The sequence below is a fragment of the Telmatherina bonti genome (genome assembly GCF_933228915.1).
Source record: "Telmatherina bonti genome assembly, chromosome: 8".
Taxonomy (NCBI): Eukaryota; Metazoa; Chordata; class Actinopteri; order Atheriniformes; family Telmatherinidae; genus Telmatherina; species Telmatherina bonti.
Window position 1 is genome coordinate 32,831,310 of NC_136626.1, and position 27,093 is coordinate 32,858,402.

Genomic DNA, 27,093 nt, shown 5'->3' on the forward strand with positions numbered 1-27,093 from the left:
AAACGTTGCTGGTCTGATGAGTCTCCAGTTCAGCTCCACATTCACATGGTAGGATCAGAATTTAGATCCATCATCAGGCTGTAGGTGATGTAATGGTGTGGGAAGACATTTTCTTGTCCCACTTTGGTCCCCTTAGTACCAACATGACATGGTTTAACCAGCACAGCCTACCTGAGTCCTGCTGCTGACCATGTCCATCCCTTTCTGAACACAGTGTAGCATCTTCTGATGGAAACTTCCAGCAGGATGATGCACCATGTCACAAAGCTCACATCATCTCCACCATGACGATGAGTTCACTGTCCTCCAACGGCCTCCACAGTCACCAGATCTACATCCAGCAGAGCAGCTTTGGGATGTGGTGGAACAGGAGATTCTCATCATGATGAGGTGGAACGGGAGATGCTCATCATGGATGAGCAGCAACTGTGTGATGCTTCATGTCAGTATGGAGCAAAATCTCTGAGGAATGTTTCCAACACCTTGTTAAATCTGTGATACAAAAACTTGAAGCAGTCATGAAGGAAAAAAGGGATTCAACCCAGTATTAGCGAGGTGGACTTGATAAAGTTGCCAGTGAATACACTTGTAGGTATTCTAGCTCTAACAAACAAATTTAAATCAGTGTACAGCATGTTATTTATACTATAAAGCTACAACAATGAGCCTCGTGGAAAAGAAGGAAAGAAAAACATAAGAATTAACATATTTACTTCATTTTAGCATTTTTAATTTTAATGGTTATCCATGAACTCAAGAAAGAATCCTAACTGCAGCTTATGGTGACATGAAGGTATTGTTGGCCCTCCTTTCCCCCAGACAGTGGTGGGTTGACTGCTTAATTTAAACACCAGTAAAATCCATCAACTGTTCCCAAAATAAGGGCATCTCCTCCAGACCGGAAAAGTAAAGCCAATGAAGAACTGGCTTTGTGTTGCAGTCTCTTGAGTGAACAGCAGGGGATCACACCTTCTACTTTAAAAATAAAATGAGTCCAAGTCTCAATTGTTCTCCATTTTCCATCAGGAATTTGAATGGTTTTACTGGGATCAGGTCTGCTTTATATCAGCATTGTTTATCATGTCAAACGATGACTCGGATTAGACTAAAGCTTGTTACATATTCCACGAGAAGCAAGAACTGAGTTCCTGCTCTCGAGGCTGGAAGAACAAGAAAAAAAATCTTTTTTGTCAAGTCCATACATCCTCCAGGAGAAGCAGGTCTGCAGCGGGGAGGAATAACTGCGGGGGGGTGATGTCTGCTTTTACGTACAATGAGCCTGGATGTTACTTCCACCAAGGAGGTTGTGTTTTTCCCGGCGTCTTTGTGCTCAAGATAACTCAAAAGATTACGGATGGATTTTTATAAAAATTTCAAGAGTTGTTGGAAAATTGAAAATGAAGAACTGATTAAGTCACTGTTTGGATCCAGGAATGTTTTAAAAGGATTCTTTCACATTGTGCTTGGCGGAGGTTTCTGCTCTCAGAGTGCTTTTCTAGTTTCATATTTAACAAGCAGCTTTGTCTGCAGTGGGGCGGGTCGTGCACGCGGCGGGGTCGGAGTATTTTGATTCCACGTGTAAAAATGTTCATCCTTTCTCACCACCTCGATCAGCTGTTTTATTAAAACAGTCCATTTTACCTGCAACAGAAAAACGCGGAAGCAGCAACTCCACTTCATGCTTTCTCCGTGTTAACCACGCCCACCTCAAATGTCCGACCAATCACACGATACTTCTCGGAGCCCCGCAAGAAAAAAGTTCTGCCAGCCCGATATGTCGAGAACTGTCTTCAAACGCGTCCGCGTCGGAGCCTCGAGAACAAGAAAAAAGTTCTTCTCGAGGAGTATGTAACAAGCTTAAAACAGATAACTCGAGAGGAAATGTTTAGTCTGGGCGGCTTCAGGATTGACAAGTGGCTAACAAGTAAGTAGTACCTTAAAGTATGTTAAATAAGTTATTTACAATGTGCTTTTTATTCAAATGTTTTAAAAATAGCTGTGATACGAGATGCTAATGATCCAAGCTAGCTTCACTGGGAAAATCTTTGAGTTCATTGCCTGCAGACTTTGCAGTTCTTCCATCTAAACCCCGACCTGCCATGGACCAAACCAAGATGGCCATGGAGAAAACATTTACATGATGGCTTTAAAAAAAAAGAGTCAAGTCAAGAGGTGACCTAATGGCTGCTACATTTATGTTGTATAAACACGTATTTAATGTATTTCTTCTCAATTCCGATTATTTATTTTTCCTTTTTACCATTTGTGAAAATGAAATAATGGAAAAGTTTTGAAACGTGTTTCCATTCAGATGTGAAACTGTTAATATTCCAGGCTTTCCATGCTGTGTCCTCAAGAAGACGACAACGCCTTTTGACTACTTTCCAACACATTTATTCACAGCCATCCTTCCCTTCAACGAACACCCATGTGGCTTCTGGTCACAGTTACGCCTGCTTAGTCTGCCGCACATAAGACAAAATTAGTTTTTGCTGGCTGTTGTCATGCAGAGCAGGACTTCACCAAGTTACTGCAGATAAAGACGGTAAGAGTGAGTAACAGTTGCACTAATCAGGCTTTCAGTGCACGCTTTCCTGAACCTTGACTCTGAACCTTCTCGGTCCTGCAGCTGAGCCAAAACCACACCCTCACTTTTCTTATTGATATTCCACCAAGTTTCCTTTAATTGTCACAAGTGACACTAAACAGCTCAAGTGACAAATAAAAAGCACTTATGCATTAAACCAGTCAATCAGTAGGCGGTTTTAAGGATTTTAAGGGGAGTTTGTAATATATGCTTACATGTATCAGATCAACAGCCAAATGTTTTCAATATCTGCACAGTTTTGAACAAAACAATACAAATAATATATTATTTAATAAGTTTTTTTCGAAATGCTCATCAAATGAGAGCCTAAAATCAACACATTATGATGCAGGTCATATCCAACATACAACCTTCACTCACGTCAGAAAAGTAGATCGAGCGCTTGTAAACTATAAATCACGCCGAACGGCATTAATTCACACATTTTCTTCTTGTTTCACTCTATATTTAAGTTAGTATAAATATAGTCTACAAATTATATCTTTCTTTCACGAGAACATCTATACAGAACCAACTTGTGAAGTTGAAAACATGGATGCTGGTAAACGTATGACCTCTCTGTAACGGATCCTCAACCAGAGAGACACCGCAGCATCCTACAAAGTCTTAGAGAAGAACTACAAAACACAGGTAACTAAATGAATCGCTGATATTTGTTGTGCTTGTGAAAACTTGCCAGGAGGTGGACTTGTAATGGAAAGGAGGCAGAGCTTCAAGGAGCCTGTGAGATATTAGAAAAATTCACACCCATGTGAGGGATTTGTCAATGGGGCGCCGCAGCTGCCTGGATTCCTGAGGGGCCGGGGGTGGAACAAAAGTTCCTCAGTGAGGCCCCTTTTCCAGAAAATACTGTAGTTTCTTCTTTCAGAGTTCTTCATTAGCATTGTTAGTGAGCCTGCTGTGGTTTAGTATCGCTGCTGGCATCCTTAGTCAAAGCTTGGACGAATAAGCCACGCAGGTGAGATCCAACCTGACAATACTACCCCCTGGATTCATGTCCCAAGAAGGACCCATTAGGCTTTTTATGGCCCTCACTTGCAAGGGGGATTTAAACGGGAGGGGGGGATTAGTGCTACTAAAGGACAGAAGGATGGAGGACGGCCAGTGTGACGGCAGCACAAACCGGCCTCGTCTTTCTTGTTTATCCCCCCTCCTCACATTCTCGCTATCTGCACGGGGCCCTTCTGATGTAAAGGCTGTAAAAATAAGCTCCCTTCTCCTCATTTCATATCCATCTGCGTCTGATTGGCTGCTCTTTCCTCTTTCTCCAGTTCGTTGACCCAGCTCGGGTGAAGGAAAACAACCCAAGAGACATGCTTGAGAGCTCCTAGTGGGCCGCATTCCTGTAGCCTCTTTTGTTATTCCACCTTTTGCCCTCAGCCATGAATACCAGGACCCTGGAAGAGGTGGAGATGGAAAGAAGAAGAGGATTAAAATCAAATCCTCCAGTCATGACAGAACTGCACAGGAAAACAGATGCAAGAACATAAGGAGTAAAAAGACATGGAGTCGGATTAATAATCCTTCTGGCCTTTACCAGTAGCCCTTATCAGTGCTGCAGGGTGGAGGCAGGAGTGAGTGCCTCCACCCTGCACGCTCATTGCTGACAGGCTTGCATGCAGACCAGCAGTAAAGGGCCTTGCTTGTGAAAGCTGGTAGTGACAGCCTGGTTGTAACCCCCGATGGCTCTACCCAATCACAGATAGCCATGCACAATGACTCCCTTCTTGACAGAACAGTCTGAGGCCAAGTGACTCGCTGCCAGCCCCCCAGCTATCCCGGAGGGGAGCCAGGGACGAAACAATGCTGCCTCTATTGAACAGAATAGCGGTTGGTCATTAAGAAGGAGCAGAGATATTTCTGATTGTCTCGCTGTGAATGCAACTAAAATCTGTGGGGTTATCTGTTCAGACGGCCCTATTTTCAATAAACCTTTAAGTTAAACCACAAAAACACCACAAAGGGAAAACTACACGTAAATACGATCATGACAATAACTGGGATAGAAAAGACAAATGGGAGAGAGAAAGAAACATAGAAAGTTGGGAAGAATCCTTTAAAGTTGGACGTACAATGATGAACAGTGTTTTATGAGTTTGAGTGGAAATCGAAAATCTGCTACTTTATTGTTCCAACTAATACATCAAAATACAGGAATGGATCTGAGAAGTGCTGGAGGGACTGGGACCAGTTCGGAGACTATACACATATATTCTGGGACTGTCCCATAATAAGAGAATATTGGGAAAATGTAAGAAAAAAGATTGAAAGTATTTGTAATGAGAAACTTAACTTAGAATTACAAATATTGTTATTGGGTATCATACCAAAAACTATATAAACTAAGATTTGGAAAGTTATTCAAATTCTTATTACAGTAGCAAAAAAGGTAATAACAAGCCCCTAAAACCACAACCTCCTAGCAAAGACATCTGGTGGGAAAGGGTAAAAGATGTGATGGAAATGGAAAAGGTAACAGCAAGACTACCATTTAAAATTAAGACATTTCAAGAAATATGGTCACCTGTACTGTAGGGAAAAAAAACCTAGAAATTACTTAAATTTCTGATATATCCATGTGTAAACATTGGCATTATTTTGCGGTTATATGTTTTTTGTTTTTTTTATTGTGTTTACTTTTATTCATTTTATTTGTTTATTATTATTTTCTTTTTTTATGTAGGTTCATATGTACATGTGTATGTATTTATTTTGTATGTATACATATGTGAATATTCAGGTACATATGTACAGTTGTGCTCATATGTATTTATCCCCTTTCATTAAAGAAAAAGCTGAATTTACAACAGTCACTCAAATAACTGGAGACTTAAAAAAGGAACAATAACTAAAAATTTGCAAAAATATAATTCAGCAATATAAGACACTGTTTTTTCATTTAATTGAGTTGAAGAAAGAAAAAAATGGCGCTGAACAAATTAGAGCACTTTTCTGTTGAACAGAGGGACAAAATACCTGTCAACAGGTGCAGAAGTCTGACTGAGAGGAACAGAAAACACCTGACTGTAGCGGAAACATTAAAGGATTGTTCAACTAAATATTAGTTTATGAGTGATGTAATATGTAATAAATTATCTTATTTGTTTGCTTTAAAAAAAAAAAAAATATCTATTGAACCAGAATAAGAAAATAATGTGATGATTTTCATAAAATTTTTATTTATTATTACTTTAGTCAATTTCATCTTATTTTACAGGCAGCTGTTTTTTTTCCCTCCTGTCTTTGCATGTAAAAAAGCTAAGTAAAGGTGAGGTTTACACTGTAAAATTAACTTGCATGTTCACATTTGTAAGGGAACTTTCCACTTTTAGTCAGAGCAAGTAAAAACAGCTGTTTTTCTCTACTTCTGCACTGAAGAAGGGGCTTTAAAATACAGCAGTCAGTTGTGTTTTTATTAGCTCTGCTTCAGATTTGTCTCCGAGAAAGGGAAGTCAGAGGTTAATGAGATGCAGGGCGCAGCAGCAGCTTCCTGTGCAAACATCAATGTAAGTTTATACACCCTGCTGTTCTGATTTACCCTCAAACATCGTGTCAGATATGATCTCACCTGAACCCACTCTTGTCCTCATGTTGCTTTGTCCACGTTGTGTTTCTCGTAGCCCAACTGCCTCATGACTTCATTGCAGTAGGCCTCCACCTGGCTGATCTGCTCCACGTTCAGCCTCTCCCTCCATGCAAATATAGCTTCCTTTGCATCCCTTGATGATATCAGGAACGGTTTGTCGGATGAATAGCCGTGACCGTGCGTCATATTGAGAGCAAACCTCTCCAAAGCGGGGGAGGTGGACAGGTTGGAGAAGCGGAGGAGCCTCTGCAGCTCCTCCATGGGGTGCAGGACCAGGTCCTCGTAGCGGATGCGGAGGTAGTTCCTCCTTATCCACGGAGGCGCGTTTGTCACCAGCATCATGTCACTGAGCCAGTTATCGCAGATGAGCTCCATGGCGCTGGCGACGTAGCTCTCCGCCCGGTTCATCCTGTTGCTCGGCACCAGCAGGCGCTTGTACTTGTCGGTCTGCTTCTTGCTCCTCAGCACCTGGATGCTTTCCTTCACCAGGGCCTGTTTGGACTTGAGGCGCGAGTTGTGCACCGCCCTCGGGTCTCTGAAAAGCTGAATTATCTGGAGGTTCACAGCGGGATCTCTCATCAGAGGAACCAGGGTGCTCAGATCCAAAACACGGACTCCTTTGATCACCATCACCGGGTACTTTTTACACTCCTTCTCCAAATCCCGAAGGTCCCTCTTTTGGCATTTTGCGCACTGCTCCTCTTTCACCAGCCCGATTTCGTTGCGTTTGTGCGCATCGCACAGCGGCTCCGAGCATATCACCTTGTTCATTTTCCACCCAAAGATGAACGAAGTGGTGATGTTCTGCGAGCCGGCGTAAAGTCTGAGGACGGAGAAGTCGCAGCGGTACAGCGCGTTCAGCATGTCCCGCACTGCGCCCTGGAGACTACCCGCATCCCCGGGGTAGAGAGCCTGCCAGATGTGCCACATCGGCTCGTACAGGTAAAAAACATCCGGGTGCTGATTGAACAACTCCCCCAGAAACGAAGAGCCGGTCCTCCAGGTGGCGTGCAGGTAGATGTGTATCCGCGCCTGGCTCCTGTTGGCGGCGTACTCCATCGCATCGCTGCCGTTCACTTTGTAACCATTATCCCACAGAAGCGCCACGGTGTTCTCCAAATCTGGGCATCTGGGCTGTTGCTGTGGCAGCTTCGCGTGCTGAGCGGATTTATCCCGGTAATCTAACACGTACGGGATTAGCAGAAGCAAACCTGAATATGCCAGAATCAAAACCAAGTATTTTTTATGCAGCCTCCTCTTCATTTCCTTTTCGCCGAGAGGTGGCTGGCGTGGTCCTGTTTTCCAAAGAGTCGGCGCAGCGCCTTGTGAGCCGACGTACAGCGCTCGCCACTGTAAAGTTATGCGTGCGAACGTGTGCGTGTGTGACCGTTTGTCTAGGGATTAGCCACGCCCCCTGACAACCAAATTGACAGATTATTTCTTCTTTTTAGTTTACACAAACAAAGTATTTAGTTGCGTTGTGAAATAAATTTTTCAAACACTTTATATTAAAGTGTGTGTATGTTATTCGTATTCTGTTGGAGGCAGTTATGAGACTGCGTGGGGCGGAGGAGGTACACTGAAAAGTAGAAACGTCAAAGACCGTTAAAGGAGAGAGATGTCCCAACCGACAACTATCTACTGTTGGTTTTTGGCTTGATGATGTTTATTGATTCAGTTTATCTTTTTAAACCTAGCCCCCCCCCCCCCCCCCTCCTTTTTTTTTTTTTATTGCTATTAAGATAAATTTTTTATATCAAAATGTCTTTGAATTGACTGTCTTTTTTCTTGTTTCAATAAAAAAAAAAAAAAAAAAAAATCTACTGTTGACCGAGAGCGCAAGGAATTATGGGAAAAAAACTAACATTTATGTTTCCTTTAGAATGTTAATAATTCATGGATTTATACTTATTGGTGAAAATTGATCTTACGCGACAAAATATAGTTTAAAAACGGGTTTTTACGTTAAACAAAAAAGTAACGTTCGTAAGCTAATTCTTACTTTGCGCATGCGTACTACTCATTGTTGTGGTACGTAAATGGGCGCGGAGTACCGGACTGACCAAAACAATAAATAATCAACTATTCAAGCCGCCCTGCCTTTTTTAACGAATGACATTTTAAAATTTACTTTTGGTTGTAACTGCCTTTTAGCTGTTGGAGCCAGCACACCATCGGCTAGACTCACACACGTGCAGTTACATGCAGCACTGACAGCATAATGGCACACTGGAGCACCTTCGAAAAGGAGATGGAGGGAGAAGTAAAGAAGCTGATTACATCTATCAGCGGGATTGAAGATGAAGAAGACCCGAATTTCCAGTTTGCGTTGAAGTTTGCTTGGTCCAATTTCAAGTGAGTTTGCTAAACAACATGATGGCGCTAGCTTGTAAAGTATTAGCTAGCTACAACCAGAGCCGGATGAAAAGTGCACAGGGCCCTGGGCCCAGAGTGTTCCAGGGGCCCCCTTCCCTACCGCAACATTGTAAAAATTGGGAATGATACTCTGTGAAATGGCATTTCTAACATCTCTCAGCCAATGGTACCAATACCAATACACAAGACACTGTGGTGTAACTATCTGGCTTTTATGTACATTTTATTTCATGTCCAAACTGATGGTGTTTGCCCCACATGGGCCCCTGGGCCTGTGCCCATAATGCCCATTGGATAATCCAGCCTTGGCTACAATAGGTTATTCTAATGATATATTAATCTCTTGTTTTTATCAGGTTTCATCGGTATTTGGACGTTGACAGCCATAAAGTTCAACGAAGTATAAGTGGGTGAGTGGCTGGAGCTGTTATAACACTGCTATTCTTAGGGGTTTATTTGGCTTGTTGTTGAATGGTATTTTGTTTTGGACTCACATTTTATGAGTTGAAATTCAGCCAGAAAACATCTAAAACGGATCTGTGGATATTACCAGTAAATACCTCAGTTAAACCAGATTTAAAACTACATTCCTCTTGTTCTCAGTATTCAGAGCCATGTCAGTGAGTGTCAGTATATACTAAGGAAGTGTGTTGGTTGATGCTCCCACTTTCATATCTGACGTAAAACATCTGGTAAAAACATAGACTGTATATAAAGATATATATATATATATATATATATATATATATATATATATATATATATATATATATATATATATATATATATATATATATATCTCTTCATATATATATATATATATATATATATATATATATATATATATATATATATATCTTCATATATATATATATATATATATATATATATATCTTCATATATGGTGTGTGTGTGTGTATATATATATATATATATATATATATATATATATATATACACATATATATATATATATATATATTTCTTCATATACAAACGTGCCAAACAATGTTACTATGAAGTGTGGAGGACGAGGTGATCAGTGAAATACATTCAAACATACCCAGCTTGACTTATAAAATGAAAAACAAAACAATTCACATCTGTGATTGGAAGCGACATCTCCATCTGATGCTTACTTTTTCATGTAATATTGCTTCACAAGTTTGCACAACCTTGCCACGCAGAAGCTTTCATGTTTTCCAGAATCTATGAGAAGTTGATGGTCCACTCAGAGCTGAGTAAAGCTGGAAGTTGGATGAGACTGACTGAGGAGTTCCTGAACTCACCGCTGCCTAATACTGATGGAACAAAGGTAAATAAAGACAGAATAGTGCCTAAGAAGACAGAAAATGAACTCATTGGGTATGTGAGCTTACCTCGCCACCATTGCTTAATGCATTTCATCATGTCCTGTTTTTTTTTCTTCCTCATGATAAAGCTACAACATCCTGACCATAGATGTGAAAATATTTTAAGAAACTGAGTGACAGGAAACTTTGTACCCTGACAGACGGATGCACACTACAGCATGCTGTCACTTCTGCTTTTCTTATCGGGGTCCCCTTCTAACACAAGCTTTACTGAGAGACCCAGGTTGAAGGAAGCTGGTGAGCTCCTGTTTCACTTGTTTATTTATTTTAACTTTGCAACTCTTGACATACTCCCATTAAGAATGGTCTCTTTAATTTGTATCTGTCTAGAACCAGAGGACAACTTTGACTGGGCTAAATATCTGATGGAGGGGGAGGATGTAGACATTGGACCATATCCTGATACCCCTGTGAGTAAATCATATGTGTCCATCATATGTGTCTTTTGTTGAGCAGAATGCTTGTATCTGCAGTTAAAGGACATAAAAGCCCAAAGATGGATTCCTGTTAAAATCTGACTGCTCTTTAGGAATGGTCTGAGGACGAGAGCGAGGAAGATGACAGTCAGCAGCCAATCAGCAGGGAGGACTCTGGAATTCAGTTGGATAGAACGCCCCAGGAGGACCAGGACGTCACCAGTAAGACGGTTCCAGTCACATGGACAGGTGTGAACCCTTCATACAGGCTAATCATGTAATTTTAGACAGAATATAGTGATTGTTTTTTTTTATAATTTGGTAACATTAAGATACAACCAGGATAAGGATTTATGTTGTTTCTCAAAGCCATTTTCAAAAAAACACTTTTCTAGTGGGAGAGCCAGATGCCCGGACCTGGCTTGAAGAGCATATTGTGACACCTTACTGGGTGGCTCATGCTCCTCGTTTTCCTCACAGCTTGCATTTACACTCCAACTTACTCAATGTTTGGTAAGATTTTATTCTTTTGTTATGTTGGAATCTATCATACTGTCTTCTTCATGCATTTACAGGAAACACATGCAACCATTTATGGAAATACAGTAGAAAGAAAGTCAGTTTATACAATTCTTAGAAGCTTTAATATCACTATTTGGTCTGAGCTTTATTCTTTATTTATTTATTCTTTATTCTTCTTTGACAAGTTTACTTGTTATTTCTTGAAGCAGTCTTCAGCTGTAGTTCTCCAGACTTGTTGAAAGACGTTTCAAATCTCTCCTTTGGATGTTTCTGCTCTTTGTTTTCTATCATCTTTCATTTTGCCTTCCTATCAGCCATCCTTCCATGGAGGCCACTGGGTCCATTATTATTACATCTTTGTCCTCCATTCATCCATTTTCTTCAGCTGTTTGTAAGGACAAACTACATAACATTCTCAGATGCTGGTTGTTCCCTCGAGTTTGCTGATTTTTTTATGTTTATAGCTAGAATGGTACTTAGGCTGGTATTAAGTAGCTTAACAAAGAAAAGTTAAAGACTATTAGAACACTGAATTACTTTTATGTGAAATCCAAAGCATATGAAATGACTCGTTTCCCTTTGTGGTTGTGTGAAGACGTTTTACCTGCACTTATTCACTGTTGGCTGTTTGTGTTGAAGTGATTTCAGATGTTCACATGTTTGTACTCGGCGCCTCTCTTCTCAGGGATCAGCACTTGTACAACACAGAGCCACTGTATCTGCCAGAAGAAAAGGCCTTTGTGACAGAAACACAAGTAATACGAGAGACATTGTGGTAAGACTGCTAATGCTGCAGTGTGAAACTGCTTCTCTCTACATAAAAGACCTGATTTTCTGCTTTTCTTCTCACGTGTTTTACTGTCCTGCATACCCAGACACGTGAAACTTTGTTTGATTGATAAGATAAGAGTAATATACCGGTCTTATTTTTGTGTTACAGGCTCCTCTCTGGTGTTAAGAAACACTTTATTTTCCAGCATCATGATGGGAAAGTGTCGGTGAGGAATAACGTGGTGGTAACTCATCTGACTGGTGTAAGTCAGAAATCTGGTTACTGATATCTTGATAGAGACAATGTTCTATTCAAAGAAGGAATTAGATTTTTCCTCTTTTGTGATACAGAACTGCCTGCGCTCTGTTCTGGAGCATATCGCTGTGTATGGACAGGCGGTGTTCAGGCTGCAGCGCTTCATAGATGAGGTGACGGGGTACAGCTCAGAGCCCTCCCCACCAGGCTCTGCTTCCTCATACAGCTCCAGGAAGGCCTCAGATCCTCCTTTCAGAACCTACCAGGCTTTTGTCTGGGCGCTGAACAAGTACTTTACCAGCTTCAAAGAAGAGCTGACGAAAATTGAAAGAGAGATCATATGCAACGGTAAGTGAAGGTAGGTTTAAGAAGCTTGCTGTTGAGGCTCCAGCTTCTTTTACCCAAATGATCACAACAAGGTTTTCAGTATTACCTGCTTGTATTTTTCACACGAGGCAGACTACCCCGTTTGTAGGTGGAAGTTTTCACACTAGATTAACACTACATGAGTGATACAAGGTGGATAAGATCTGTCAGACAACCTGTCTGACTCATTTCTGTGAAAATGTGAAAGTACATTTCACATTGTAAGATTTCAAGGCCAGTTGCTGAGAAATGACTCAGATCGGATGCAATTCTGCAGGTTAATTGATGATCCCCAGTATATGTGAATGCTTCAAACATGTGATCACTTATCTATCTATCTATCTATCTATCTATCTATCTATCTATCTATCAAAAAAGAGTGTCTCTTTTTCCATTATGAGGTGAGGTTAGCAGGGGAGGAAATGATGGGTATGGGTCTTCAGCCAAAGAGAGAGCAAGAGATGGAGTTAGGGGGCACAACAGTAATGCAACAAAAAATAACCGAAATCCAAGTAAAGAAATTTTTCATTTGTAAAGAAATAGAGTTGGAACAGTCTTCTGTAAAAGGAGCAACATGAGAGTTTTGCAGTACAGAAGATCTAGGAAGAACCAACATGTAGCGTGGAGAAACTCTGCTAAAAGACTGTATCTTTGTCATCCAAATGAAACAATTCAAACCTCCAAACATAACAACATGAGAGCATCACCATTAGCTTTACAGCTCTGCTAATTTCCCCACTTCAAGCCAACCACACAAGCGAGGTGCCGTGTGAAAGCAGGCTGGTGATTGCAGATGTCTGTCTCATCACTGTGGGGCAGAAACTCTGGGAGCCAGAAATCTTGTCCAACTTTTGCTGTTGTGTGGTGAAAAGTTTTATTCCAGCTCTAAAACTCTGCTAAAGTTTCTCCCATCACTTTGCCTTTGTTTGAAATAAACCATGAAGGTCCTGTTAGTTTCCATGGAGGTTTTATAGTGAAGTATTCACTCTTCCTGTCAAAAACTCATCTTAGTCTTCACTTTATCTAAATCCTCGTGGTGTTTATAAGGTATACATGAGGTTTATCTCTGTATTGTCCTGACATCGACAGAGCTGTCCGTCATCAGCGTTGGATGATGGCTTCCTAAGATATTTACCTGCATGACACATTTTATTAGAAGATCCATTAAACCACTCAGTTTCACTTGTTAAGCTTCAACTTTTACACAGTTCTTCATCAGGCTCTTCTCATTTCTAGATGAACTGTTGTCTTCTGGTTTTCACTTAAAGTAATGTGGTTTTCTTTTCGCCGATGTAAGTAAATTTACTCTGACACAGTAATGCGTATCTTGATTCAGACACTGCTGTAGTAACTCTGCATATCTCTGCTTTCTTCTGAGACCAAGATTATAAACACAGCCCTGGTAGTTGAGAGACAGAAGCCAGAAAAGTAGGCTTTGTAGTTAATATGTTAAACATGGACATCCTCTGTCGCAGATCAGTAGTGAGGTGTGAAGAAGCTACCGATTAGTGTGTAGGAAGGCAGATCCAACCATCTGACGTCGGTGGACAGCGTGTGTGAACTTTACAGCTGTCACACAGACAAGTCTTTCATTGTTGACGCTCCATTCTACATGACCAAGCAGCTCCTGGTGATTCAGTCTGTTTAGTTCATCCGCCTGGTGATTTCTCTCCATGGAAACATCAAGGAGACACAAGTGCTCTCATCAATGTTTAATCAGTCGTCTGATGAGGTCTTAGTTTCTTAATCGTGTGTTTATATGCTTAATTTCCTTTTCATGTCCTCTAAGTCCTTCTCTTGCACTGTCAGTAGCTGCAACAGTAACCAACTAGTACCTCGCCGGCTGAATGTCAAACATTCAGTTGGATCCGTCCCAAAAGCAGATTACCACGCAGTGGTTGATACAAGCTGGAGATTTGCCTCCAAATGTGTCGTGGAAGTCTTGTGAATCAGTCTGTTATGTCACCAGTGGCCATTTTCAACAGTCCGATGCTTTCTGTAGCTCCGCATTCACAAGTGTTTGGAAAGTTTATTTCGATATGTCCAATAAAATAAAATAAAACATACAAAAAAAACAAAAGTAACTTAAAAAAAAAAAAAAAGAAACAGCAAAACCAGACATAAGGAGTGGGCAGAAGTAAAAAAAAAAAACTTATTAAGCCCCACCCCTTTGCCATCAGTGTTTAAAACGTATTCATTTACACATATGTAAGTGTCTACATCAACTCTAACCATTATAAACAATTATTTCTGATTAGTTTTATTCATTTGGTTTATCATGTTTCCAAAACCCAAAATGAGACAAATAATGACCTCATTGATTGTTCATACTGATCTATCAGCTGAAGCCAGGCAGATGGGATGCTACGCTAGCTCCTTTTTATTAAAAAAAAAAAAAAAAAAAAAAAAAAGAAGAAAATCAAAGTTTTAGTTTAGTCTTGTTGGTTTTTATCTTAGCATGCTGATATCTATCTGAAACTATCTTAGCTGTCAAAACACAAATATGGTTGCAAAGAAGCATTACTGAATCAGCTCCAGGATGGGAATTCATTCATTTATTTCCCGAACCAATCAATGGTCGCAGGGAAGCTGGAGTGTATCCCAGCAATCACTGGGCGAGAGGCACAGCAATCACTGGGCGAGAGGCAGAGTACACCCTGGACAGTTTGCCAGTCCATCTCAGGCCACACAGAGAGACAAACACACACTATCAATTTAGAGAAAATGTGGAGGAAGCCGGAGTACCCAGAGAGAACCCACAGAGGAGAACATGTAAACTCCAAACAGAAAGGCTGCCGTTTGAGCCTCCAGCTGAGGATCAAACCAGTGACCTTTTTGCTGTGAGGCCACAGTGCTAACCACTACGCCACTGTGCAGGGAATCCAAGTCTGAATTGATTCACAGTATTTGGTGCTTTGTAGCTTTGCACATAAAGTGGGGAGACATAATCTGCTATTTGAAGCCTGACAATGTCAACATGTGCTGTTGAGTCCTTAATGACCAGTTCAGTACTGGAGAATAAAGTAATTCCTGCACATTTAACTGGTTTGGTTGGAATTCTATCTTTTCTTTAGCTCCGGTAGAATCATTTGTAAAGCAGCAACCTGTTCATGTTTTCTCTGTCTTGATAAAACGTGATCTCTGAGGGGTTTCTTCGTGCGAATCAGAGACTGACAAGTTGTTGCTCGCAGATGAGACGGTGACGCTGTCAGGAGTTCTGGAGCGTCTCAGCCCTCACTTGGCTCAGATCAAAATGCTCCACAAAGTCTTTTGCACTGGAGTCGCTGAGGTTCCACCTGCCACCCCCAACGTCGTGCGGGCGTCTCATCTGCTCAACACCCTCTACAAGGCCATCATAGAGTATGACAGTGTTGGAGAAGCATCGGAGCAAGCAGTGAGTGCTTCATCCAGGCTTTTCAGCTTGTGGATATTTTATTAGAGACAAAACATCTGGATCTGTCATCATTCTTTCTGCACCAGGTGGCTCTGTTATTTTCTCTGTGGACAGAGACAGTCAGACCTTATTTAGAGATTGTGGATGAGTGGATTGTTCATGGCCATTTGTTTGACCCTGCCAAAGAGTTCATCATACAAAGGTGAGTGGCTGAAATTGTTCCATTTGTTCCTATTGTAACATCTTTCAGCTGAGTTTTTGCTTTTTTTTTCTTGTTGCAAAGAAACAAGGACGTCCCAGTCAACCACAGGGACTTCTGGTACGCCACCTACACACTGTACAGCGTGTCGGAGACGGTGGAGAATGAGGAAAAGCTGAATGATGCAGCCAGCGGGAGCTCAGGAGGGGAGCAGAGCTCCAGCACCAGGCAGCTCACCATGGTGTCCTTCCTCAAACCTGTCCTGAAGCAGATCATCATGGCTGGGAAGTCCATGCAGTTGCTTAGAAATCTGGACTGTAAAGAGACCGAGAAGTTGGAAAGATCCTCCAGAGGTCTGGATTTACCCACCTGTGCTTAACAGCATCTGTACCATTGTATGGATAGCTTTTCCTGGTAACTTAACTTAAACAAATGATAAAAAAATGTGACTTTGCAGATGCAGAGAGGAAGAGTTTGTACACGTTGTTTTTGGAGTCGGTGCAGTCACGTCTCTGCAGCCAAGAGGGATCTCCGACGGAGACGGTTACTGAGCAACAGGCCACGAAGAGGAGTCTGATAAAGATGCAGTCCATCATGGCTCGCCACCTGGAGATCGATGATGTCCATGATCCGTTACTGGCCATCAACTTTGCCAGGTGAGCAGTAGAGAGTATCTATCAGTCCTGGGCCCTCATTTATCGATCATTTGTTGAAATTTCACTAAATTACATTAATAATGGCTGTGAGAACAAAAAAAATCTAGATTTATTAAACCTGTGGGTTCCAGTCATGCACATGTTGGTAAGTAATCAGCTGCTGATAAATCCCACATGTTCTAGATCTTCTGCTTGTGCGTGTTCATGGTTATTTGCATTCAGAAGCGCCCTCGTTTTACCAGACATGGAAACAACATGTCCCATTAAAAGTCACACAGAAATCCCAGAGATCATGGCTACTCTGTTAGGTAAAATAAATAAATAAAGTAAGGGAAAATAAATTCAGTAAAAATAAACAAAAATAGACACATTTACATTTAAAAAAATAAGTAGTTTATTAATGTTTCTATTTTTAAATTCAGTCGCACATGACAAGGGCAAATGCACAAAATAAAGTCATGAAAATTCCAGTCAGAGCCCATTTTTCTCCTTTTAACATAAAAGATCAAACTAAACTTCTTGATGTGGTGCCTCCTCACAGTATAATCTTTAAACACCGCCACACACTCACTGCATATTAAACACATCGGTTTGGCGCCAGGCGGGTTTAAATCTGCTGTTTTTGTTGTCAATTTCACGTTTTGGGACAGAGAGCGACATGCTTGCGACTCTTACAACTTCAAAACACAACAACATGCCCTGAGGTTCATGTTACTAGGCAACCAGGTGTTGCATTCATGGTCTGCATAATTGTAGGATTATAGGCTGAAAGACATAAGCTGGGCCACATAGAAGTTGGTTCTGGGCCACATGTGGCCCGCGGGCCGCCGTTTGAAGCGTCCTGTCATAGATGTATGTATGGATAGATGAATATGTGGATGGATAGATAGATAGATGGGTGGCTGGATGGTTCTCATATTTAATAACATTTCTAAGTACAAGTACAAGATGGTAAATTCCACACTTGGTATGTAAATGTTCTAATGTTCAAAAAAACGCTCAAATCTGAGTATGAAGAATAAATGAGGACCCAGATCTTGGTTGGGCAACAGAGCATAAAAATCCCTAAACTTCCACCCTTCCCCTTCCTCCTCAGGCTCTATTTGGAGCAGAGCGATTTCCATGAACGCTTCTCTGGAGGCGACTTAAACGTGGACCGCTCGTCTCAAGCTGTCACCTGCCAGACGTTTGAGCTCACCCTGCGTTCCTGCCTCTACCCCCACATCGAGAGAAGGTACATCGAGTGCTGCGGGAACCTGATGAAGACTCTGAAAAAGGACTACAAGTAAGCATGACTTAGGAGGGAAGGAGTGAGAGAAGCTTTTGTTTTTAATTGTTTTGTAGAAGTTTCACAGTTTATCTCCTCACTACTACTTACTGGTGTCTGTCTGTACACATGCTCAGCTTAATTTATCTCGTGCACCACGTCAGTGTCCAAGCTCTGGTTGTGCGATCTGAATTTACAGCGCGACACTGTGGCAACCTGACCTGGAAAGGACTCGGGTCGGGAGATGGACAATGATTATGTGGTAGAGAACAAGTTATCTCAAGGATGGCGATACCGTTATCGTCAGCCTTTCCAAAGACTGTGTTTAGAAAACACTCTTATCTGACCTTGTAGTCAGAACCCCTTCAGATCTGGGCTTCTCCAGCTGAAGCCGTAGAGAATTTAGAGAAATTTATTTGATGGAATGTCCCTTGAGATGTACCATCTCGTTTTCGACGGGGTCCAAAAACATAAAACAATACATTATAATCAACAATTACACAAATTATACGCAAACAATATTTAAGATACAGACTGAAAAAGACAAGACAAACTTGCTCACTCCTACTAGGGGTGGGAAAATCGAATCGAGAAATTGGGATTTTTTTCTTCAAAATTTTAAAATAGATTTTTTTTTTTTGGTTAAAAAAATCTGTTTTTTTGTTTTAAAAAAATTGTTTGTTTTTTTTTCAAATAGATAAAATTAATCAACTATGAAATTTTTGTCATTTTCATTGTTTTTATTGATCTTTTTACTTGTATTCTTGGGCGTTATAGCAGCAGAATGATGATCTGGCTACTTTGTTGTTTTTTCCTAACTGAAATCAAGAAAAATTAGAAGTTTTATTTTTTTTTAAATTGTTTTTAATTACAAAAATCATCAATATTGAAGAATTTTGAGAATCGCAATTTAAATCGAATCAGCACCCAAAAAAATCGGAATCAAATCGTGTCGGGACAAAAGCATATCGTCACAGCCATAACTCCTACACCTCTCCACACTCCTGCCCATGTACAGATGTAAAACACAAAAATTACACAGCTGGGGATGTCAGAATCAGTGATTATTGAACATGTCACAGAATTGCAAAAAAACAAAAAAAAAGGCAATAATGTAAAGAGCAATATGAGAATAAATTATGTTTCTTCATTATTATTATTATTATTATTATTATTATTATAATTAATTACTTAATTCTTCTTTTACTTGCCCGTCTTATCCTAATCACCCTTTGTTAACCTTTGTCCAGCTCCTCCAGACTCTTTGGTAATGTATGTAAAGCATACGGAGCATTAAAGCGTCCTGTCTCTCCAGACTGCTGGAATACCTCCAGGCGATGAGGAACTACTTTCTGCTGGAAGCCGGTGACACCATGTACGACTTTTACACAGCCATCTTTGACAAGGTGCAGGAGAGGGAGAGCTGGCAGCAGCCCTCTTTCCTCAATGTGCAGCTGCAGGAGGCAGTTGGACAGCGCTACCCAGAGGACAGCAGCAGGTACTACATGCCTTTAAAATTGAATTGTATTGAAGAAAACTATGTTTTATACTTTTAAAACTCAATATTTACGCTAACATTTTATATTATATAGGTTGTCGGTCTTTTTGGAGACAATCGATCCTTCCAGAAAAAAGCATCCTGTGAATAATTTAGAGGTCCTCACTCTGAGTTACAAGGTAAATTGTGTAAATATATTTACTTTGATATCATTTATGCTTCTCTAACAGCGATGTTGACATGTACTTGTTTTTTTTCACTCCTCAGGTCCCATGGCCTGTTGATATTGTGATCAGCTCCGAATGTCAGAAAATTTACAATCAGGTGTTTCTTCTCCTGCTGCAGATAAAATGGGCCAAATACAGTTTGGACACACTTCGGTTCAGTGGTAGGAGCCCGGCTTAAAGCTGAACTGACTAGAAAACTCACAGAAAGACAACGTTTCATTAGATTTCCTTTGTTCTTTCCCGTTTTTGTATTATTCTGATCTGGAATTTAGATTATTTATGAAACAAAAACACTTTTTGTGTTTTAGGAAAATGTGACACATTTGTTTTCTACTTTTTATTCCACAAAATGATGATTATTTAAAGAACAGCTTGAATGGCAAAACAAATACCTGGTAAATGGTGCATGAACAGAGGAAACCCAGTCAGTTAGTGCTTGTATACAAATGTTTTCAGTGTGTTGTTGCTCACATTTGTGTGTGGGTTTTTTTTTTGGTAGATTTTAAAGATATGACTAGGAAACTGGAAGGAGCTGCAGTTGAAGAAATAAAACGGAAAGAGCCAATAAACCAACAGATGCACAGGATGTGCCTGCTGCGAGTTAAACTGATGCATTTTGTCAACAGTCTGCACAACTACATTATGACCAGGGTAAGAAGAGTCACAGCTTTTCACATTGAACACGGACACTTTGAATAATAAATATTCCTTAAAATATCATTGTAAGCTAGCGACTGTATTTGAAAATGAAGTATTTTTGTAGAAAGAGGAGTTGGTGCTGAATAACTTGGTTGGCTTTTTACACAAGAGGTGTTTAAAGTAGTTGCAGTAAAACAGCACGTTCTCTCTATGTTAACTCTGACACAACCAGACTCAGACAAAAAGACAAAAACAGAAACGAAGCAGAGTTTCAACCAAACAGAGCAACAGAATTTATCAGCAATTGTACAAGAAAATGCCCAACAAAACATAGACGTTGGTGTGTGAAAGTCCGTGGGCTCCGTCAGCAGATGGGTGGGTGTCAAACAGCGTTGGAAGAGTAAAACCCAAACTACTGCAGCTCAAGGCCGACCAAACCAACATGGTGCCAGAAGCAGAAGGGAGGAATGAAGGGGACCATCCTTCAGATGGCATTTAAGACTAGCCAGGCGCTCCAATCATCCTGATTAACACCCACCAATCCCTGCAAAAGAAAGCAAAACGGGGAAAATGGAACATCAGCGTTATGAGGGGGGTCGTCGCTCTGTGGACGCAGATGGCTGGAATTCAGGCAGACTTCAGCAGGATATAAATCTGCACATTATCGGCAGTTTTTGTCCCGATTCGATTCCGATTTTTTTTGGGTGCCGATTTGATTTAAATTGCGATTCTCGAAAAAACAACCCAGTCGCCAGACCATCATTTTGCTGCTGTAATGCCAGAAAGGATAAGTAAAAAGATCATAAAAACCAAAAAAAAAGACAAATAATTTACAATAAAATATATACATTTATTTGAAAAAAAGAATTTAACAAAAAAAAATCTATTTTAAAATTGTGAAGCAAAAAATCCCCATTTTTATTTTTTTGATAAGATTTTCCCACCCTTAATGTGTTGTGTTTATATATAATGGATCAAAGTTTTTTATTATTGTTATTAAGTCAAGATGTGACATCCTGATGCACGACTATCTAGAGCTGAGGTCAAATAAAAACCAATGCTTCACCGAAGTTTAATTTTAATTAATTAGTTCATTTTAAAAGCAATTAAAGTTTTATTTGAATAGCACATCTATACAACCTCTGTTGAGCAAAATGCTGAACAGAATTAAAATCAAATTAAAAGTACAAATACTAATGATATCAATAAAAACTGTGTGGACAACAAATACACAGTAAAAAACACAAGTAAAAAATAAAAATGAAATCTAAAAACATGTAAATAGAAACAGCCAAGATGTGTTTAGTTTAAATTTCAGGCTGAAGTAATGGTCTTTCAGACCAGACTTTATCTGCTCCAGGGAGTGTGAGGGCCTGACAGAGAGGCTGTTCCATACTCTAGGAGCTGCCACTGAGAAAGCCCCATCTTCTCTAATTTTTCAGTCTAGAGACGGTGGAAGTGTGCACAAACCACAAATATACAAGCAAGTCTTTAAATGAAGTCTTCTCTGCACTTTATCCTGGCAGATTTTGCACAGCACAGGACTGGAGTTTCAGCATCAAGTACAGGAGGCAAAAGACTTGGACCAGCTCATCAAAATCCATTACAGATATTTGGCAACTATTCATGACCGCTGCCTGCTGAGAGAAAAGGTAAACACACGCACACACACACACACACACCGACTTCACCTTCAACACTTAAGAGGTCTTGGATGATGGATCTTTATTTGATCCAGCATCATTTTTCCTCATTCAAAGCTTTACAGGCCACATGTATATCAATCTGTTGTCTTTTCTCAGGTCAGTTTTGTGAAAGAGGCAATAATGAAGGTTCTGAACTTAGTCCTCATCTTCTCAGACCGATGGCAAGCCGGAGCCTGGAAGTAAGAGCTCTGCAGGAACAGAAAACACTACGCTATAGTTAATGTTTGTGGTGAAATAGTAAAAGGATGACACACTTGTTTTGTTTGAAACATTTTATCAGATATCTTAGATGAAAATACAATCCTCACGTCTGTGCTGCTGAAACTTATTAATGATTTTTTTGTCTTTCAGGATCGAGTCTATTGATAAAATGGAGTCAGATTTCAAAAACTGTCACATGTTCCTGGTGACCATACTCAATAAGGCTGTTTGTCGTGGCTCCTTCCCTCATTGTAAGTACATTTGGTTGGACTTATACATCCTGTTGACCTCCAGGATGTATAAATGAAAACTCAAGTAAATGTTTAAACTTTATTAACAATTCAGAAGAAGTAATCAACGTTGCTTTGCTTTTTCCTTCTGTGCAGTGGAGTCTCTGGCCCTCTCTCTCATGGCAGGATTTGAGCAGTGCTGAGCAACCAAACATGTTTCAGTGTTTAAGCACTTTGGAGTCAACTCCATTGTTTCATCCTGTGTCTTGTTTCTGTTTTTTCCAAGACTGCTGCTATTGTTCCTGATGATGTGTAACTTATGATGTCACTACATGCTCTGACTGGTTGGAGATAGACTGGTTGGAGTTGGAGGGGACATTGTGAGAAATAGTTGAGTGTACATTTATCTCCTTTTGTATATATAAAAATTTTTGATCATTATTAAATATCATTATTGTTTTGTTTGCAAATAAAAGTAATACAGACGAAGCACAAATAATATTGTACATATATTTACTTTTATTTTGTATATTGTCATAATAAATGTTAAATGAATAATTCAGGATTGTTCCAAACAATCAACAACGACTTTATCTAATAAGTTTGGCTTGTGTTGGGTTGGAGGCATTAATTCTTTGTGTCATAAAATCAGCAAGGTGGTGAAAACATTCCTGAAATTTGCTCCATATTGTCATTAAGCATCACACACTTTCTGTACATTGTGATGAGAAGCTCCCGTTCCACCTCATCATGATGAGAAGCTCCCGTTCCACCTCATCATGATGAGAAGCTCCCGTTCCACCACATCATGATGAGAACCTCCCGTTCAACCACATCATGATGAGAATCTCCCGTTCCACCACATCATGATGAGAACCTCCCGTTCCACCACATCATGATGAGAATCTCCCGTTCCACCACATCATGATGAGAATCTCCTGTTCCACCACATCATGATGAGAATCTCCCGTTTCACCTCATGATGAGAACCTCCCGTTCCACCACATCATGATGAGAATCTCTTGTTCTACCACATCATGATGAGAATCTCCCGTTCCACCTCATCATGATGAGAATCTCCCGTTTCACCTCATGATGAGAACCTCCCGTTCCACCACATCATGATGAGAATCTCCCGTTCCACCACATCATGATGAGAATCTTTCGTTCCATCTCATCACTATGAGAATCTCCCGTTCCACCACATCATGATGAGAATCTTTCGTTCCACCACATCATGATGAGAGTCTCCTGTTCTACCACATCATGATGAGAATCTCCCGTTTCACCTCATGATGAGAACCTCCCGTTCCACCACATCATGATGAGAATCTTTCGTTGCACCACATCATGATGAGAATCTCCTGTTCCACCTCATCATGATGAGAACCTCCCGTTCCACCACATCATGATGAGAATCTCCTGTCCCACATCATCATGATGAGAACCTCCCGTTCCACCACATCATGATGAGAATCAACTTTTCTACCACATCATGATGAGAATCTCCCGTTCCACCTCATCATGATGAGAATCTCCTGTTTCACCTCATGATGAGAACCTCCCGTTCCACCACATCATGATGAGAATCTCCCGTTCCACCACATCATGATGAGAATCTTTCGTTCCATCTCATCACTATGAGAATCTCCCGTTCCACCACATCATGATGAGAATCTTTCGTTCCACCACATCATGATGAGAGTCTCCTGTTCTACCACATCGTGATGAGAATCTCCCGTTTCACCTCATGATGAGAACCTCCCGTTCCACCACATCATGATGAGAATCTTTCGTTGCACCACATCATGATGAGAATCTCCCGTTCCACCTCATCATGATGAGAACCTCCCTGTTCCACCACATCATGATGAGAATCTCCTGTTCTACCACATCATGATGAGAATCTCCCGTTCCACCTCATCACGATGAGAATCTCCCGCTCCACCACATCATGAGAATCTTTCGTTCCACCACATCATGATGAGAGTCTCCCGTTCAACCTCATCACGATGAGAATCTCCCGCTCCACCACATCATGATGAGAATCTTTCGTTCCACCACATCAGGATGAGAATCTCCCATTCCATCTGATCACCATGAGAATCTTTCGTTCCACCACATCATGATGAGAATCTCCTGTTCCACCTCATCATGATGAGAACCTCCCGTTCCACCACATCATGATGAGAATCTCCTGTCCCACATCATCATGATGAGAACCTCCCGTTCCACCACATCATGATGAGAATCTCCTTTTCTACCACATCATGATGAGAATCTCCCGTTCCACCTCATCATGATGAGAATCTCCTGTTTCACCTCATGATGAGAACCTCCCGTTCCACCACATCATGATGAGAATCTCCCGTTCCACCACATCATGATGAGAATCTTTCGTTCCATCTCATCACTATGAGAATCTCCCGTTCCACCACATCATGATGAGAATCTTTCGTTCCACCACATCATGATGAGAGTCTCCTGTTCTACCACATCGTGATGAGAATCTCCCGTTTCACCTCATGATGAGAACCTCCCGTTCCACCACATCATGATGAGAATCTTTCGTTGCACCACATCATGATGAGAATCTCCCGTTCCACCTCATCATGATGAGAACCTCCCTGTTCCACCACATCATGATGAGAATCTCCTGTTCTACCACATCATGATGAGAATCTCCCGTTCCACCTCATCACGATGAGAATCTCCCGCTCCACCACATCATGAGAATCTTTCGTTCCACCACATCATGATGAGAATCTCCTGTTCCACCTCATCATGATGAGAACCTCCCGTTCCACCACATCATGATGAGAATCTCCTGTCCCACATCATCATGATGAGAACCTCCCGTTCCACCACATCATGATGAGAATCTCCTTTTCTACCACATCATGATGAGAATCTCCCGTTCCACCTCATCATGATGAGAATCTCCTGTTTCACCTCATGATGAGAACCTCCCGTTCCACCACATCATGATGAGAATCTCCCGTTCCACCACATCATGATGAGAATCTTTCGTTCCATCTCATCACTATGAGAATCTCCCGTTCCACCACATCATGATGAGAATCTTTCGTTCCACCACATCATGATGAGAGTCTCCTGTTCTACCACATCGTGATGAGAATCTCCCGTTTCACCTCATGATGAGAACCTCCCGTTCCACCACATCATGATGAGAATCTTTCGTTGCACCACATCATGATGAGAATCTCCCGTTCCACCTCATCATGATGAGAACCTCCCTGTTCCACCACATCATGATGAGAATCTCCTGTTCTACCACATCATGATGAGAATCTCCCGTTCCACCTCATCACGATGAGAATCTCCCGCTCCACCACATCATGAGAATCTTTCGTTCCACCACATCATGATGAGAGTCTCCCGTTCAACCTCATCACGATGAGAATCTCCCGCTCCACCACATCATGATGAGAATCTTTCGTTCCACCACATCAGGATGAGAATCTCCCATTCCATCTGATCACCATGAGAATCTTTCGTTCCACCACATCATGATGAGAATCTCCTGTTCCACCTCATCATGATGAGAACCTCCCGTTCCACCACATCATGATGAGAATCTCCTGTCCCACATCATCATGATGAGAACCTCCCGTTCCACCACATCATGATGAGAATCTCCTTTTCTACCACATCATGATGAGAATCTCCCGTTCCACCTCATCATGATGAGAATCTCCTGTTTCACCTCATGATGAGAACCTCCCGTTCCACCTCATCATGATGAGAATCTTTCGTTCCATCTCATCACTATGAGAATCTCCCGTTCCACCACATCATGATGAGAATCTCCCGTTCCACCACATCATGATGAGAATCTTTCGTTCCATCTCATCACTATGAGAATCTCCCGTTCCACCACATCATGATGAGAATCTTTCGTTCCACCACATCATGATGAGAGTCTCCTGTTCTACCACATCGTGATGAGAATCTCCCGTTTCACCTCATGATGAGAACCTCCCGTTCCACCACATCATGATGAGAATCTTTCGTTGCACCACATCATGATGAGAATCTCCCGTTCCACCTCATCATGATGAGAACCTCCCTGTTCCACCACATCATGATGAGAATCTCCTGTTCTACCACATCATGATGAGAATCTCCCGTTCCACCTCATCACGATGAGAATCTCCCGCTCCACCACATCATGAGAATCTTTCGTTCCACCACATCATGATGAGAGTCTCCCGTTCAACCTCATCACGATGAGAATCTCCCGCTCCACCACATCATGATGAGAATCTTTCGTTCCACCACATCAGGATGAGAATCTCCCATTCCATCTGATCACCATGAGAATCTTTCGTTCCACCTCATCATGATGAGAATCTTTCGTTCCATCTCATCACCATGAGAATCTCCCGTTCCACCACATCATGATGAGAATCTTTCGTTCCACCACATCATGATGAGAGTCTCCTGTTCTACCTCATCATGATGAGAACCTCCCGTTCCACCACATCATGATGAGAACCTCCCGTTCCACCACATCATGATGAGAATCTTTCGTTGCACCACATCATGATGAGAATCTTTCGTTCCACCACATCATGATGAGAGTCTCCTGTTCTACCTCATCATGATGAGAATCTTTCGTTCCACCACATCATGATGAGAATCTTTCGTTCCATCTCATCACCATGAGAATCTCCCGTTCCACCACATCATGATGAGAATCTTTCGTTCCACCACATCATGATGAGAGTCTCCTGTTCTACCACATCATGATGAGAATCTCCCGTTTCACCTCATGATGA

General features: G+C 41.1%; 2 protein-coding genes across 2 annotated transcripts; one reads left to right on the top strand and one right to left on the bottom strand.

Moving 5' to 3' along the window:
* Positions 1-799: 799 nt before the first annotated feature.
* On the bottom strand, positions 800-7,534 carry chst7 (carbohydrate (N-acetylglucosamine 6-O) sulfotransferase 7). The gene is made up of 2 exons (XM_079244601.1): positions 6,177-7,534; positions 800-4,005 (listed from the first exon to the last, which is right to left on the bottom strand). The coding sequence occupies exon 1, from the start codon at positions 7,455-7,457 to the stop codon at positions 6,195-6,197; it is 1,263 nt and encodes a 420-aa protein (XP_079100727.1). The 5' UTR covers positions 7,458-7,534; the 3' UTR covers positions 800-4,005; positions 6,177-6,194.
* An 881-nt stretch (positions 7,535-8,415) lies between these two features.
* tubgcp5 (tubulin gamma complex component 5) lies at positions 8,416-22,566 on the top strand (the record flags this gene model as incomplete). The annotated part of the gene is made up of 23 exons (XM_079245482.1): positions 8,416-8,549; positions 8,927-8,980; positions 9,777-9,885; positions 10,084-10,180; positions 10,274-10,353; positions 10,473-10,608; positions 10,755-10,872; positions 11,567-11,656; positions 11,822-11,915; positions 12,004-12,256; positions 15,466-15,668; positions 15,755-15,870; positions 15,952-16,220; positions 16,325-16,523; positions 17,620-17,808; positions 19,106-19,288; positions 19,383-19,467; positions 19,556-19,676; positions 20,015-20,166; positions 21,681-21,806; positions 21,957-22,039; positions 22,212-22,312; positions 22,448-22,566. The coding sequence occupies 23 exons, from the start codon at positions 8,416-8,418 to the stop codon at positions 22,492-22,494; spliced, it is 3,039 nt and encodes a 1,012-aa protein (XP_079101608.1). The 3' UTR covers positions 22,495-22,566.
* Positions 22,567-27,093: the final 4,527 nt, after the last annotated feature.